This window comes from Polypterus senegalus, chromosome 1 (genome assembly GCF_016835505.1).
Source record: "Polypterus senegalus isolate Bchr_013 chromosome 1, ASM1683550v1, whole genome shotgun sequence".
In the NCBI taxonomy this organism is placed as follows: domain Eukaryota; kingdom Metazoa; phylum Chordata; class Cladistia; order Polypteriformes; family Polypteridae; genus Polypterus; species Polypterus senegalus.
In genome coordinates this window covers 176,754,806-176,770,229 of record NC_053154.1, presented here as the reverse complement: position 1 = coordinate 176,770,229, position 15,424 = coordinate 176,754,806, and the positions used below count along the sequence as shown (strand labels likewise).

General features: G+C 35.0%; 1 protein-coding gene across 2 annotated transcripts in view; it reads left to right on the top strand.

Moving 5' to 3' along the window:
• adar (adenosine deaminase RNA specific) overlaps positions 1–14,725 on the top strand; it is a 116,557-nt gene extending 101,832 nt beyond the window's left edge. For both annotated transcript variants that reach the window (XM_039763512.1, XM_039763520.1), the window contains exons 12-15: positions 6,453–6,635; positions 9,275–9,387; positions 11,328–11,455; positions 13,563–14,725. In XM_039763512.1, the coding sequence (XP_039619446.1) occupies positions 6,453–6,635; positions 9,275–9,387; positions 11,328–11,455; positions 13,563–13,803 (665 nt within the window). In that variant the 3' untranslated portion in view covers positions 13,804–14,725. The remainder of the gene's footprint in view (positions 1–6,452; positions 6,636–9,274; positions 9,388–11,327; positions 11,456–13,562) is intronic.
• Positions 14,726–15,424: the final 699 nt, after the last annotated feature.

Genomic DNA, 15,424 nt, shown 5'->3' with positions numbered 1-15,424 from the left:
TATAATACTTTAAAAAACAAAGACGTGTACCTTATCCTTGACCTTGTCCTTACCTTATCACAAGGCACACAAAGATTGAGAAACCCAGTGTTAAAGTGTTTGAAGATGAAAGAAATGGCAATTGTAACATGTGCAAGGAAAAAGTCAGCCATGATGGAACTAAAACGAAGATGTTTAAAGCCACATATTCAATAAGAAATTTAAGATAACATCACACTGCATAGTACAGTACATTGAATTTCAACAACTTTCATTACATACAAGTAAAACTAGAATTTTGTTCACTTTTTGATTGTTTCTTCAAAGTGTTAAAATCAATGTTAATAAAATGCCTTAAATACCAATATATTCTACTAGTAATAATATCTTTCTTTTTATTTAAGTAAAAAACACAAAATGGATATTATAGAAACCTAATAAATAAAGAAATAAGTACAGTGGAACCTTGGTTCACGAACATCTCGGTTCACATACAAATTGGCTTACGACCAAAAAGTTCGGCAAACTTTTGCCTCCGTTCACGACCACACACTCGATATACGAACAAGCCAGTTTCCCTTTTGGTTTGTATGTGTTCAGTCTCTCCCTGTGCATTTCCTGTGCAGCGAGAGAGAGAGACACACCCACACACACAGGCGTGCGTGAGAGAGAGAGAGAGAGAGCTGGACACATAAGGTAGAGAAGGCAGTTAAAGAATGCACTGAGCTTTTTTTTTTTTTTCATTTCTGTTTACAGCGATCGGTTCGTAGCGTGCATTATTGCAATGTTACTTTTCTTGTTGGTTTATTAAATTACGGATTTTTCAGATGTTCATTTTTTCCCTGTGCTTAAAACTCTTTAAAAAAAAAAAAAAGTTTTTATTGAGCACTTCTTAGCGCTATAGCGTGAACTATTGCAGTGCTAGTTTTCTCTGTTGTTCAAGTTTTTCTCAGTGTTATTCAATGTTTTTACATTTAGTTTACTATTACCCTGTGCATTCTATGGTATAATTAACTATATTTGTGTTTAAAAACAAAAAAATATATATATATTTACATACAGTTCGTACGGTCTGGAACGGATTAATTGTATTTACATACATTCCTATGGGGGAAATTGCTTCGGGTCACGACCAAATCAGTTTCCGAGTTTTGGAATGAATTATGGTCGTGAACCGATGTTCCACTGTATAAGTAAGAGGAATGCTCCAGAATGTTTTTGGGGAAAAAAAAAGTTGTAAACCAGAAGGTGAGCAGGCAGAATTGAAATGTGCAAGTAGCTTTGGAGCGAATGACTCTTAAGTTCTGTGGTTGCATTTTGTTCCAAGACGTTGGAAAAGAGTTTGGAGGAGCTTGACACTCAGAGCAGTTCTGTAGCATCACAGCTTGCTAAATCCTTATCAATTTTACTGTTGCCTAGAGGTAAACAACTCCCGTGTACTGTTAGACAGGGTGTGAAGAGAGAAAACATTGTTTAAGGCAGCCTTTCATTTTTCTGAATGAGAAAAGAAAGAGTGTGTTAGGGGATAAACATTAACTTATTTTAGTAAGAAATAACTGGCCAGAAATACAAGTTCAATAAACATTGTTCAGTTTCCTTCTGTCAGATTTATTTTACATTAAAATATTCAGAGAATTGTTACATTTTCTTGTATGTGATGTTTTTTCTATATAGAATGTGTATATATGTATAAATGTGTTAAAATATTACAATTACTGATCATTTAATGCATCCTATAAGAAATTCTCATATTATTTTTATGCAGTTCTGGGATGGGGCTATAAGCTTTTAAGATGGTATAACATTGTTAGAAGTAGGAAACGTTTTAATTTTGTTGAGTTTGGAGACTGCTTACTGAAGACAACTTTGGTAGTTTAGACTGGTTTAAGTAGTTCATTTTCATTTGATGTTACTCACAGTATTACATATAAGCATGATTCACATTCAATACATGTTAAGTTAATAAGGGATATGTTCTGTATCAATTTACTGTACGTCAAATGAGCAGATGTGTAAGCAGCAATTTGCTGGATTCATTTTTGAAGGATCGGTGAACAACATAAAAATAACTGTTGTACTGGTGTTACATTGTATACCAGGAATCAAGAGCTGACATTATGACATGTTAAATGATAACTCGTCAGATTGAAATGCTACAAAGCAGAAGGTATATTTTTCTAACATACAAAATAAAAACTGTAGCTTGGATAATAATGGTTTTAAACATCCTTTTATGTCACAATTTAATTAATAAGCTGACGTATAACTGTGTAAAGCATCCTAATTACTCCAAGTAGGCTGTTAAGCCAAAAGTTGATGCCTTGTTGCCTCTAGACACTTCCAGTAGCTGCAAAAAGAAAAAAAAATTGGTAGCCAGTAGCTTTGCATGATTTGCATGCCAGTTAACCAAATGTGTAAAATATTAATCTTTCAGTCTCATACCTTTCTAAACTCCATGAATGTGTGACTAATTTTTTTCCTTCTTTGTAGTGCATCTTTCTCTTGTACTTTAGTGTCCATCTTGATAATTTCGGTTAACTGAATGTCATAATAACGTTCACACTTTGCACAGTCATTAAGAATTACATTACATTAAGAACCACGTCTTTTATTCAGGCTTTGAGCCTGTGTCACTGAAAGTCAGTGACAGAGGACCATCTAGTGTAATTTGGTATTCTTTTCCTCTTGTTTGAAGTGAACATGCAAACATTTAAAATACATTTTGGAGAATTTTAACTGTTCAGTTTTCATTTTGTAAGCAGCTAGACTCTGTGTCACTTTCAGTGGATGAGACAAACTGCCACAGTGAAGGAAAAAGTGACAATAGATTGTTTTTAAATAGGTTTAGCTCAGTGTGAACTCTTGTAAATAGAAAAGCATTTCAATATCAAAGGCTGACCTGTGGAATGAGTGCCCCCTCCAGTGGATGGGATGGAGAGGCACATTAAATATGGAATTGTTATAGAAGACTACCTTTTAAATACATTTTGAACAATTTTAGCTATACAGTGTTCATTTTACAAACGGCTTACGGGGGCATGTATTTCTCCAGCAAACGCTTAGCTGTGGATATGTTTGTCCCATCTAAGGGGAAGGGATGGAGGGGTACAGTCAATATGAATGTACTATAAACGACTTCCTGATAGGCTTATTAAAAGCATTTTGGACTATTTTAACTACCCAGTGTTTATTTTGTAAAGGGTCACATCAGATAATGAATAATTATAAGAATAATTTTTAAACATTTGATCAGTGTTAATCTAACATGATCAACTGTGCATGTAATATACAGGAAAATGAGTTTTATAAGATAATGACACCAGCTGTGAAATTGAGATCCTCACCCAATTTAAAAGAGGTTTCCATGATAGGCAAGGGAAATTTATTTTTTGGTAGAACTTAAACTATTTCATTCACACAGGTTTAATCACTCATCTGACACAGGTGAAATCTGAGTTCCACAATAACACCTTTCATGTAGAAGTTTTTTTTATTTTCCTCTTTTTTTACACCAGAAAAAAAAACTAAATGTTTAAGAGCAAGGCACCACCTATGAAGTGAAAGTGGATTAGTACCTCTTTTTTAATGATTTCTGTTTCAAATGGCTAACTAATGAATTATTCATTATAATTATTGTGATTATTAATATTTTACAAATTTTTGTTAACACGTTTTTTTGTTGAAGAGCTCCCGTCAAAGAATTTATTTGAGACAAAACAACTGAAATAACAGCTAGCAAAATGTCATTTATCTGTACTATTTTAACAAAGTTTACTGTCTGCTGTCAGTCACAAAGCACCCCAGTAAAACAATAACAACATGTTATAAACCTGCAGCCTTAAAGCACAGATTTCATGACATTGCTGTGCATGTGGAAACAGTAGGCAGGAGGCTTGTGCCTACATGTTTATTGATGAATCATAAGCATAACAAGCCTCTCCTTGAAGTTCACCATTTGGAATACACGACCGCCACATCAGCTGAACTGTGTACTTAAAAATATTTTCACACACGTCTCCAAGTCTGACATCATTTTCACCGTGCATCCCTCATGCTCAGCATAGGGCAGGCGTCAAATATAAACCTGCCTTTAGTGGAAAGCAGCCGATGAATCTCCAAGGAGGAACCCATTCACGCCCCCCACGTATCGACACATATGTTAACAGCACATCTGCTAAGCCATTAAAAAAAATGGCTTTTAACATCTCTTATAATATAAAAAGTTTCAATGATTTCTTTTGCCACTGGCAATCTAAGTAGAAATGATAATCACCAATGCTTATTTTTGATCACATTTGCAACCATTTTAGTCACAGTCAGGAGCCCTGTGTGTAAAATGCAAATTTGACTCACTCATGAACAAAACACTTTCCCATTTAAATAAAAAGCTGATATTTGAGAAAGAACATTTCAATATAACTGTATTTAGGAGTAAATACACCTCAAAATTGAAAAATGCTTTGACTGATTTGATTGAAATTTGCTGACTTTATATGACAGATTAGCTGACACTTTTTGTTTTATTTATTTGTTTATATTTTTCAATCGTAATGATTTTTTTTCCACTCGGCGCAGCCAGGCTGCCAGTTGAACTGCATCAAAACAACAGCACCACTCGCTAATAGCGTGGACGGACATGTGAATAAATGGAGTTGTTTTGACAAGGGAAAAGAAATGGATGATATGTGGCAAGAGCTATAAAGTGGAAGAAGAAAGAAAGAAAGAGAAAGAAAGAAAGAAAGAAAGTTGTGATTAGACACTCAAGGTGCGCTATACACCTTGACTTCAGCTGTCAGGGATAGAGAGAGAAATGCCAGACAAGTTGGATTCCTTGTGCTCAAAATAATAAGTCACAACTGACGGCACTAGTGCAGATGGGAGAAGTGAGTGGATGGACACAACATACTGAGGCTCTTACACTCTGTACTATGTGTTGTAGTAAACAATCTTTGTTCAGATCATGACAGTACATACAACATATATTAATATTTTGTCTGATGCACTATATAGAAACAACCTCTGACTTGTCTGTAACAGACCAGTAACAGCTAAACAAATTGGGAAAGCTGTGAATTTGTGTGCTTTAAGCTGTAAACTTCCCACCAAGCAATATCTAGGAATGAGCATTACTCCCACTCACACTGCAGTATGATGTTGTACTGAAAATCTCATGACATATTATCCTCATGTCACAGAAGAATCTGTTCATTGTTATTTTACAGATGTTTTCCATTAAACATAGATTTATATTCCTTACCTTTTTTAAATGTACTGCTATTCTCAAATCTGCTTAATCTAACTCCTGGCCTCCTGGCTCAAGCAGGTATGCAGGGATGCATTCCAGTATGCCATGTATGCGCTTCAGAATATAATGTAAGCATTTCAAACATTTAATTCATTGCATGGGTCCCATTAATGTGAAGCGTATAAACATTATTGCTCATTGTAACAAGTTAAAGCAAAACATGATTCATTGTTATAACTTTATTGTCTTTCTGTGGCAAAAAATATATTAAACTTTACCATGCAACGGACAAAAAACATTAACATTATCATTAACATATAATAACATTAATAATAATAATCCATATATCCATTAATTTTCTAAACCTGCTTTATCCCGAGTAGGGTTGCAGTGATTCTAGAAACAGTCCCAGCAAGCATTTTCAATTTATTACCTGTTTGAATTCAAAAGAATACAGTTCCTTGTAAAATTGTGTTTTGCATTGATCATCAACAAAAACCAAAATCAGTCACAGGAACTGATCTATGACAGGCATGTTTTACTCATGGCCAGTTGTACATAGAATATTCAGGAGTATCTCTGATACAAGATAGCTTTTTCGCCATTATCTCCTTTATTTCGATTACTTTAAGTGAGTATAGTATGCCTTTATGTTTAAATACCTAACTTTTTCAGGGAAGTTATGTGTGGAAGGGTTCCTTTGTGATTATAATGCATATTAAACAACAAATCATTCTGCAGTTTAAACATTTAAAATCTCCACCGTATTGATGCAGGTTTCAATATGAATGCTATCAATTTGCAAATGTTATTAATTTTAGAGAAGTTTAATTTAAAAAAGCTGCCAGTTATAAGAGATGCATGGGCATTGACTTTTATTAGCATCAATCCTTTTTGTATTGTCTTATTGCATCCATCATTTCACTTTTGTTCCTTCTCTCCTTTTCTCAATCTTGAAATATGCATGTGTAAAAATTTAAAAGCACTTTTGTACTGTATCATTTTAAGACAACATAATTTTTTTAGCAGGATGCATTGTTGTTGCATTTGACCCTTACTTGATTCTGAACCAGCAATTTTCTTGTGTAGAGTTATTAAATATTTTCATGGCTTCTTCCATATTTCAAGGATTTACTGTCACACCTGTTAGAATCTGTTTCTGGAAGCAAGATATTAGACTTCTGGTGATAGCAAAAAATAAATAAATATGCATTGTTTACATTTTTAGGTGAGGGAACAATTCCAGTGGAGTCGAGTGATATAGTGCCCACCTGGGATGGTATTCAGCATGGGGAGCGGCTACGGACAATGTCCTGCAGTGATAAGATCCTGCGATGGAATGTTCTTGGAATGCAAGGGGCACTTTTAAGTCATTTCATTGATCCTGTGTATCTCAGCTCAGTCACCTTAGGTAAGTTGCTTTTATTCACACGCAGTTTCCTGCAAAGCGACTGTGAATATTTTGTTCTGTCTATTGCCATTGTGGTTTTCATTCCATATACTCATTTCAGTATGTTTTTATATTTGTGTGTGTGTGTTGATTTCTGTTTGAATGAGTTGAAGGTATGACTCTGAGCCTTCCATTTTTTCTAAGAATCAAGTTCAGGACTGATGACTTGGTCAAGCTGGATGTAAAAGGTATTGTAGGACAGCAAAAAATAAATATATCGGGATGGACTTGTTATCAACTATCAGCCCACAAATCATAAAATATATACTAAAATGACTTAAAAATCAAGCACATATATGAGGACTACTTTTCTTATGATCCACAATGTCGATGACAAACTCTGAGGTATTAATGGAAAGGTTGCTGAATTGTGCATTTTGCAGGACAACATACAATGCATTATTGTTCCACAAATCCCTCGTATGTCCGCCTTAAGGCTCTTCTACATTCAGCACGATAATCATTCCAGCAATTGTTAAGAGTAGAGTTGCTGCTCCTCCAGATAGAGAAGAACCAGTTGAGGTGGTTTGGGCATGTGGTAAGAATGACACCCCCCACCACATATACACCACCCCTCTCCCCACACTTCCTACCAGACAACTCCCCTTTGAGCTTCTCCGGTCATGTCCCACTGGGCAGAGACTCTGTAGGAGACCCAGGATACTCTGGAGGTGTTATATCTCTCAGTTGGTGTGGGAATGCCAGGGAATTCATAAGGAAGAGCTGGAATCTGTAGCTGGGGACAAAGAAGTCTGGGCTGACCTGCTTGGCCTGCTGCCACGTCAGCAGGAAGAGTGTTTGGGTAGATGAGATAATTTTGTGCATGCAAGACTCAATTACTGCAAATTACTTAAATTAGACATATTGTTTGAATTATTTGCTAGCCTCCATATTTGTGACAACCCAATTATTCCCATGTAGTGTAATTTGCATACAGTATATGAGGATGGTAAAAAAAATTTTGAATTGGACCAAAAATGTTTATTCCACACTGCTTATTTTGTAAGTGGCCAAAGGTTAGCTCATGTGTACTAAAATAGATAAATTGCAAGTCTTAAGTGTTTATGGTTTATAGTACAAGTTTCTGGTTTCAGAGCTAAGTAAAATAAATGACAAAAAACACAAAATATATTATCATGCTAATGAAGAATACATCTTTGGCGATTAATTCTTAACAAGCCAATATGTACCAGGATCAGTACTCTTCATATGCCACTGGAAAGAAACTGGTGTGAAACCCTTCCTGACAGGATGCATCATATGGGTCTGGATGTTGAACAACTTAAATGACAGAAAAAAATATTTGCACTGTGGAAGTAATGATAATGAAATAAAGTAATGACAGTGCGTGAGATAGAAGACAGTACAGGAATTAGTTATGGGTCTGGTACACACTGGGTACTCAGAATGTTGTCTCTTAAAATGTATCACTGCATCCAAGGAGAGTATTCTAAAGAGAATCTTAAGTCAATGAATTTGGACTGAGAGAAATTTAAAAAGCATTTCATTAGTGGGAATTAAATTTGGATATATGACTTTGCTTTGTAGTCCACAAAACAGTAGAAACAATGAAATCCGCACCAAAGAAATTAAAGGGCCATGTCAGTGCTGGCAAGATCATATGTACATTTTTATGATTGTCCACATAACTGCTCAATATTGTGTAGATTCGTTTTGAACTTTGTGGCAGATAGTCAGTCATTCAGTTTTCGGCAGGAAGAACAGCAAGGAAAACGTTAATCATCCCATTACTGCTTCATGGTCACACACCACCTCATATTACATGGTTGGAAAGAGTGGCTCTGCAAAACTCTGGATTCAGAGATATTTAATGTGCATCCTGTTCTTTGTTCCTGGCTCTTTGTTACTACCACCTGTTACTCAACCTTAAGTGCAACTTGTGTTGGACATGCTGTACTAATAATGAAGAGAGCAGAGGTTGTACATGCAAGGTTAAAGTTTTGTTTGCAATTTATAGAAAAGCTTTGTAAATGTTAAGTGTTTTTCTGTTTTCATGGGAATAATTTTGAAAACTAAAACTAGTTATGTTGGTGTTTCTTTTAGTTGTTCAGGCTTACAACTGTTTGATCATGTTGTGTTACAAGTAAGCCTGAACAGACACTACATTTAAAAAAATCACAAGTTGCCTCTTCAGACAGATAATGAAGATCCATCTTGAGGCGGGGATGCTTTATTAAGCAGCATTGCATAACATTTTTCATTTTAATTTAACGGGTTCCTAAAGTGCAAGCAGATCTGTGTGAGCATTACTGATTTAGTAAACTTCTATTAGATACCAAATAATTCAATTCCCATGTACTGTAAATAATCCTGATGAATGCTTTGCGTTGATTAAACTAAACTGGAGATCAGTCCTTCCAAGTTCACAGTTGACACTTCCTATTGTTTTTTAATTTCTGCCCCTAAATAAGATTATTTTGCCTAAAGAGCATTTTAATAATCTGTTGCTTTGCATCATTAAAACATAATAAAAGAAGTGTCTTTCTAGTTTATTAATTTACTGGTGATTACAGTATTGTTGTTACCATGATAGAATCGAATGTTGCAGAGTCTCTCATTGTTACTTAATTGCTTCGCAGGGTACCTGTATAGCCATGGCCACCTGACAAGAGCGATATGCTGCCGAATGTCAAGAGATGGTGATGATTTCCAGAAGGGGTTGCCACAACCATTCTTAGTTAATCACCCACAGGTAAATTGTATCTTACTGCAATGTTGCTTTATTTAACTTGGGTGAATAAAATCTTGAAACCTGTAAGATATAGTTGTCTCTAAGTATAAAACAGCAATTAAATTGTACATTGGTTGACCTATATGTCTGACAACTTACAAGAGCTTGCTTTTTGGAGAATTTAGCATTAAACCAGTTTTATTGGAAAATGGGTCAATGTTTATAACGGGTGGAAAGATCATTCCCCTTTCCAATAGACCAGTCAGTATAATACTAATCACTGGCTTTAAGAGTCCAATATTTTTCTGAAGTTCATATTTTTATTCCTCATTCACCGCCATATGAGCAAAAGAAATACAGGTGAGGAGAATGTTCTTGAATAAGTCTTTTTCGGTTTTGAAACATGAAAAAGGTTATGCATTTCTAATCTTCACGAAAATACCAAATTAATTTAAAAAAAGTCTTCCTATAAACTCCTTTTTGTACCTCTTGGCTTGCTTCATGACTCAGCTTTTCTCTCCCATTGCAATCTATCCATACTTAACAAGCCATTTACTGAAACAAACGTGTACGCCTACCTTATATACAGGCTTTATGTGTTGGCTATACTTCGGTAACCATTTATTTCAAGTGGGACAAGCATCCCAGGCCAGTGACAGGGGATAGATCCGTTGCCTCAAATAGATGGGGATAGGTAAGCACTTTTTTCTTGTGATGTTTGCTTCCTCTAAATAGTCAAATTCATTTATTTTCCCGGAGTTCAGCAGAGGCCATGAACAACTATGACAGGGAAAATCCAAGTACCACACTAAAATCATCCAGTTGGTACAAGATTATACTCCACACAATGGGAATTCTGTGTTGATGAGAAACAATTCCAGGCCCTAATATCTCTTTATGAAGTTTAACAACTTTCTCCTGCCTTTCATGACCGGGTAGATGCATGTTAATTAAGTTCAGTGTGGTGTGTATAATGGACATTGAATTTTGGGGAGGGATACTATTTCCAACCTTGCACCCAGTGCAACTGGAATAGGTTTTTGGCTACCATAACACTGATTTGAATTCAGTGGATTGCAGAATGTTATAGATGTTGCCACTTTAACAGTGTTTAAAAGATAAAATAGGTGTTCCCTGCAAAAATATACTTTCGAAGTTGGAAAAATTAATTAATTTTGGATGGATTTAAGATTCACTGTTATGACATTGTCAGTGTCAGTAAATGACAAAAGCATAGGTGCTGCATGAGGGAAAAATATGTAAATTTGTTGGATTGTACAATTAGCTACAAGAATGAAGAGACAATTGAATAATTGACCACTGAATTGTGGTTTGTTCAGTGAATAATCCAATGTTTATTTGTGTGTATTTTGCACATTTGTTTTGTACTCTTTGCTGGACTGGCACATGGTGCTGATAGAATAGATTTTTGTCTCTGGATTATCTGCTGCTTGTTTGCTTAATGCCTTTACTGTATATCTTGCTTAGAAGACAAATCAAGCATTTTCAATGCTACCAACAGCAAGTAACCAAGGTATTTGCAAAATCACGCAATTAGTTTTTGGAAGTAAACCAAACATTTTTTTTTAATTAACATAATTTTTTAGAATGTTGAGTAGATGCTATGGTACTTTACAGAAATAAATGCAAAATGTCAATTGCTGATTTTTATAGACCAAACTGTATAAGGCAATTCCCCACTAACTTTCATCTTTTAATGTATTGTATTTGTGCAATGGTCTAAGTCAGATGAAATTAGGGTGTAGAGATTTTGTTATAATGTAATTGATACCAAAATAACATTTGTTGCTTGTGTAAGAGACATGAAGGTGTAATTCTTTGTTCTTTCAATCTTTTTTAAAAGCAGAAAGGACATTTCGTTCTATCATGTACTTTGCAGATTTTTTTTCTACTTAAGATGAAGTCTAATTGTGTTTGTACTTGCACCTTCTCCATCAAAGGTTGGTCGTGTCAGTGTGTACGACTCTACCAGACAGACAGGCAGAACAAAGGAGTCAAGTGTGAATTGGTGTTTGGCAGATGACCAGGCTGTGGAAGTACTTGATGGGACCAAGGGAAAAGTAGATGGGTAAGTGATACATTTGTTCATAGTAATTTCATCCAAAAGCTTCCCCTGTCTAAATTGCGTATTTGCTGACATTTGAAGTAAAAACAAATTCAGCAGTAATCAAGCTAAAACATTGGCATTTTATGTACACTTATGATTTGTTTTATAAAGTGAAAAGGATAAAAATAAATAAATAAAAATAACTGGTGGATTTGTAAAAGTTTGGGCACCATTCATTTGTAGGGTCTCAGAACTTGTTAGGTCATTAGTCTGGTCTGGCTTACCTTGTTAGGTGTTTGTCTGGTCAGGAACTGTCAATAGGAATTGTGAGCTTATGACTATTCCAGATCCTAATAAATTCTTTGCAACACTCAACAACCGTGGGCTATTCTAAGCAACTGACTGGGGATCTAAAAATTAAAATAAATGATGCCTACAAATCAGAAGAAGGCTATAAAAAGTCCCACTAGCAATTTCCACAGTCCAAAATGGCAGGAGGAACCATAAATGTTAAGACAAGATCTGGAAGTCTAAAAAAAATTGACTGATAGAACAGCTCATATAATTGTGCAGGATTGCCACATCGCATGACTGTTTCCCGTTTGCCTACTGCCTGGCCCTGAACCATTCCACTTAAAATGCCATATCATCTACTCTTCATCTTGCTCTGTCTCATCTAGACAAAAGTGACACTTATGCTGGAATACTTTTCATTCACTTCAATTCAGCTTTCAATAACATCATCCCTCAGAAGCTCATAAGGAAGATGAGACTGCTAGGCTGAAACACATCCATAGCCAACTAGATCCTGAACTCTGGCTCTTAATGTAGACAAGATTAAAAAGATTATTGTTGATTTCAGAAAGGCCCATGCTGTCTACAAACTGACTGCACATTTATTTATTTGTTTGCTTGTTTATTGATAGTATAGTTCTTTACCTGTCTTGCCCTTGTCCTGTGTTTATATATGCACTGTGGTCCTGGGGAACATATTTCATGCCACTGTATGCTGCAATTGTGTGTATGGATGGTATGACAATAAAGCCAGTTGATTTGTCAAGGGACCTGCAGACAGCTATAGCTGAGAAAGGAGTGGTGGTGCACTGCTCTACTGCTCTAGTGCAGCATTACTTACACAAACATGGCCTTCATGGATGAGCCATCAGAAGGAGAGGTTAATGTCTTAAGTATGTCAAATAACATCTACGTATGACAGAAACATTTTTGGAAGCAAGTGCTGTGGACACATGAAGTTAAATTCAAACACTCTGGTCACAGCCACAAAAGGTTTGTTTAGAGATGAATGAGAGCAGGATTTGAAGAAAAGAACACCTTACCAATTGTTAAGTACAAGGTTGGATTCATTATTCTTTGGGGTTGTTTGATAGCTAGTGGCACAAGAAACACTGTCGAGTATAAGAAAGAATGGATTTAACTAAACATCAACAAATTATCAAGGACTGTCAGTAAGGAAGCAGAAGCTGAAAAAAAGTATGGCTTCCACAATAAAATGTTGGTCCGAAACACTCTTCAAAATCTACTATTAAGCAACTCAAGAAACACAAGGTAAAGTTTCTGGAGTGGCCTTTGGAGTTATCAGACTTGAACGTCACTGAAAATCTGTGGGCAAACCTTAAATGTGCTGAATATCTCCTAGATAGGAGTGATCTGCAGGGAGAAATTGGGGAAATCTTCCAAAACATTTAAATTTAAGCTTAAGATTCATAGCTGGTTACAAAAAAATTTCCAAACTTTGATTTTTGCCAAAGGCGGTGTTACTAAGTACAAAATGAATAAGTAGGATACCCAAACTTTTCCAAATGCCTTTTTGACACTTTTTATTTATTTTTTAGTTCATCAAAAAAATCATAACTGTACTTGAACATTTTTTAAAATGCAATAGTTTTAGTCTGTTTTGTGTCCGAGTTGTATTTACTGTTTTTTCTTCATATGTCAGCAAAATTTACAGTTTGCCCATGGGTGTCCAAACCTGAGCATGCAACTTTCTATAAAATAAGGCAAATCTGTTTTACAATTAAAGTGAGATCGAAATATTAATTACAGTCAGACCAATACAAATGGCAGTGCAATGTAGTATATGTAATTAAGATGTTTTCCTTTTTTAAAGACCAAAGCTGGAAGTTTCAAGAGTTTCCAAAAGCAGTTTATTCAAGCTTTTCCAGGAAATGTGTAAAAAGATGAAACGACAGGATCTGCTTGCTCTGCCCTCATATGCAGATGCTAAGATGGCAGCAAACACCTTCCAAAAAGCCAAGAGTCATTTCTTCAGTGCTCTAGAACAGATGAGTTATGGAAATTGGATTCGTAAGCCACTGGAGGAAAAAAGCTTCTCTAATGCTGAATTATAAAAACTCTGATTAAACCCACTACCCAGCACCACCTCAGGTTAGAGGAATACTGCGCCGAAGTCACAGATCATCCTGCTGAGTGTCAGACTGACAGACTAAATATTGTTTTTTTTCTGTGTATTTCAGTTCCAATAACTGGGGCATTACTTTTGTGATACAATTTATTTTAAAATGTTTGCTTTTAGTTCACTTGTAAGAATGGTTTGAATTGCGAAGATAGACAGTAAATTGATAAGGCTTTAGCATAAGTCATTGAATACCTGGCATTAAAAAGCCTAAAGACACTAAACACAATTTAAAATTTAGTGTATTTACAGGTTGTAAATGAAAGAAAAGTTTGAACATGTTCAGAATTGTACAAATATTTGCTTTTCAGGACAGGTTTATCTTCTTTCGATTGAAACAATCATTCGGATTTTCTCCTTTATCATGTTAACACTTTTCTTGCTGGAATAACTGTCTTCTGCGGTAGAATGACTGTTTTATTTTTTCTTTCCTAATGTCACTTGAAAAAAACAATAAGTGATGTCTGTTTTGTGCAGATGTTTAAATTCATATTTGCTGGGACATATTTTTTAATAACTGAAAAAATGTGAGTTAATTGATTATTGAGTTTTATGTTCTGGATTGTCTCATTTTTTAGCAGAATCTACCAGTCAAAGTGAAAAATTGTAATGCAACATCTACATTTATGTTTATATGAATAAGTCAATACTGGTATGAATACATTTTTCAAAGAGGATGACTTCTGATAAAGTTTTTTTTCTTCTGCTTTTAAACCTTAGAAATTAGTACCCAGTTACTCACTGCTTAAATGAGAGAACTCAGACCAAAGAAATTTCAGCATAAGATGGCCTGTGTAATTTTGGAAGCTGAATGCTCTGTCCAAGTGAAGTACACTGTGATTCTTTTTGAGGAGCAGCCCTTAAATGTTAATGTGTTAAGTTATGTTCTGGGTTAAGGGAGAAGAGGATCCAAATGATGCACAGAAAATTCTTAAAAGTTACTTTTTTATTTCTAAAAATCTTATCTGTAGCATCTTAAATATAAAAAACTTTGTAATACAAAAAAGTTAATGTGTTTATTATTTGTCACCCCGTATAATTACTAACTATACCCACAGGTTACAGTAGAGTTGCTCTTTCTAAGACATAACACACACAGACACACACAAACGTTACTCCTCATCTGAACTAACCAAGTTGGCTTCTTCTTGCATTTAAATTTATTTTTCAGATCTCTAGCATTCACAGTCTCCGTCGGAACTTATGATGAGCTGTTCACTAGTAAAAGATCTTGGTAAACATTTTAAGTTCTGTCTACTAACACTATAAATTCAAAATGCAGCTTTCATTTTTGATCATCAAATATTGATTACTTTTTGTTAATAAGTACCTGTGCATTAACATTTTCACAGTTTAATTTCTGTGAATTTGTCAACCGGTACTTGCTCTGATTCCACTTGGCTTATATATCCATTATTTGACATTTAATTCATTAGTTTATTTGTCAGTATAACATTTGATTTTTATGCTTTTAAAAATTACTTTTTTTTGTGTTTACAATTAAATGTTATATAAAAAATGTAACAGTTTTATATATGTGGACAGTTGTTTTCAGT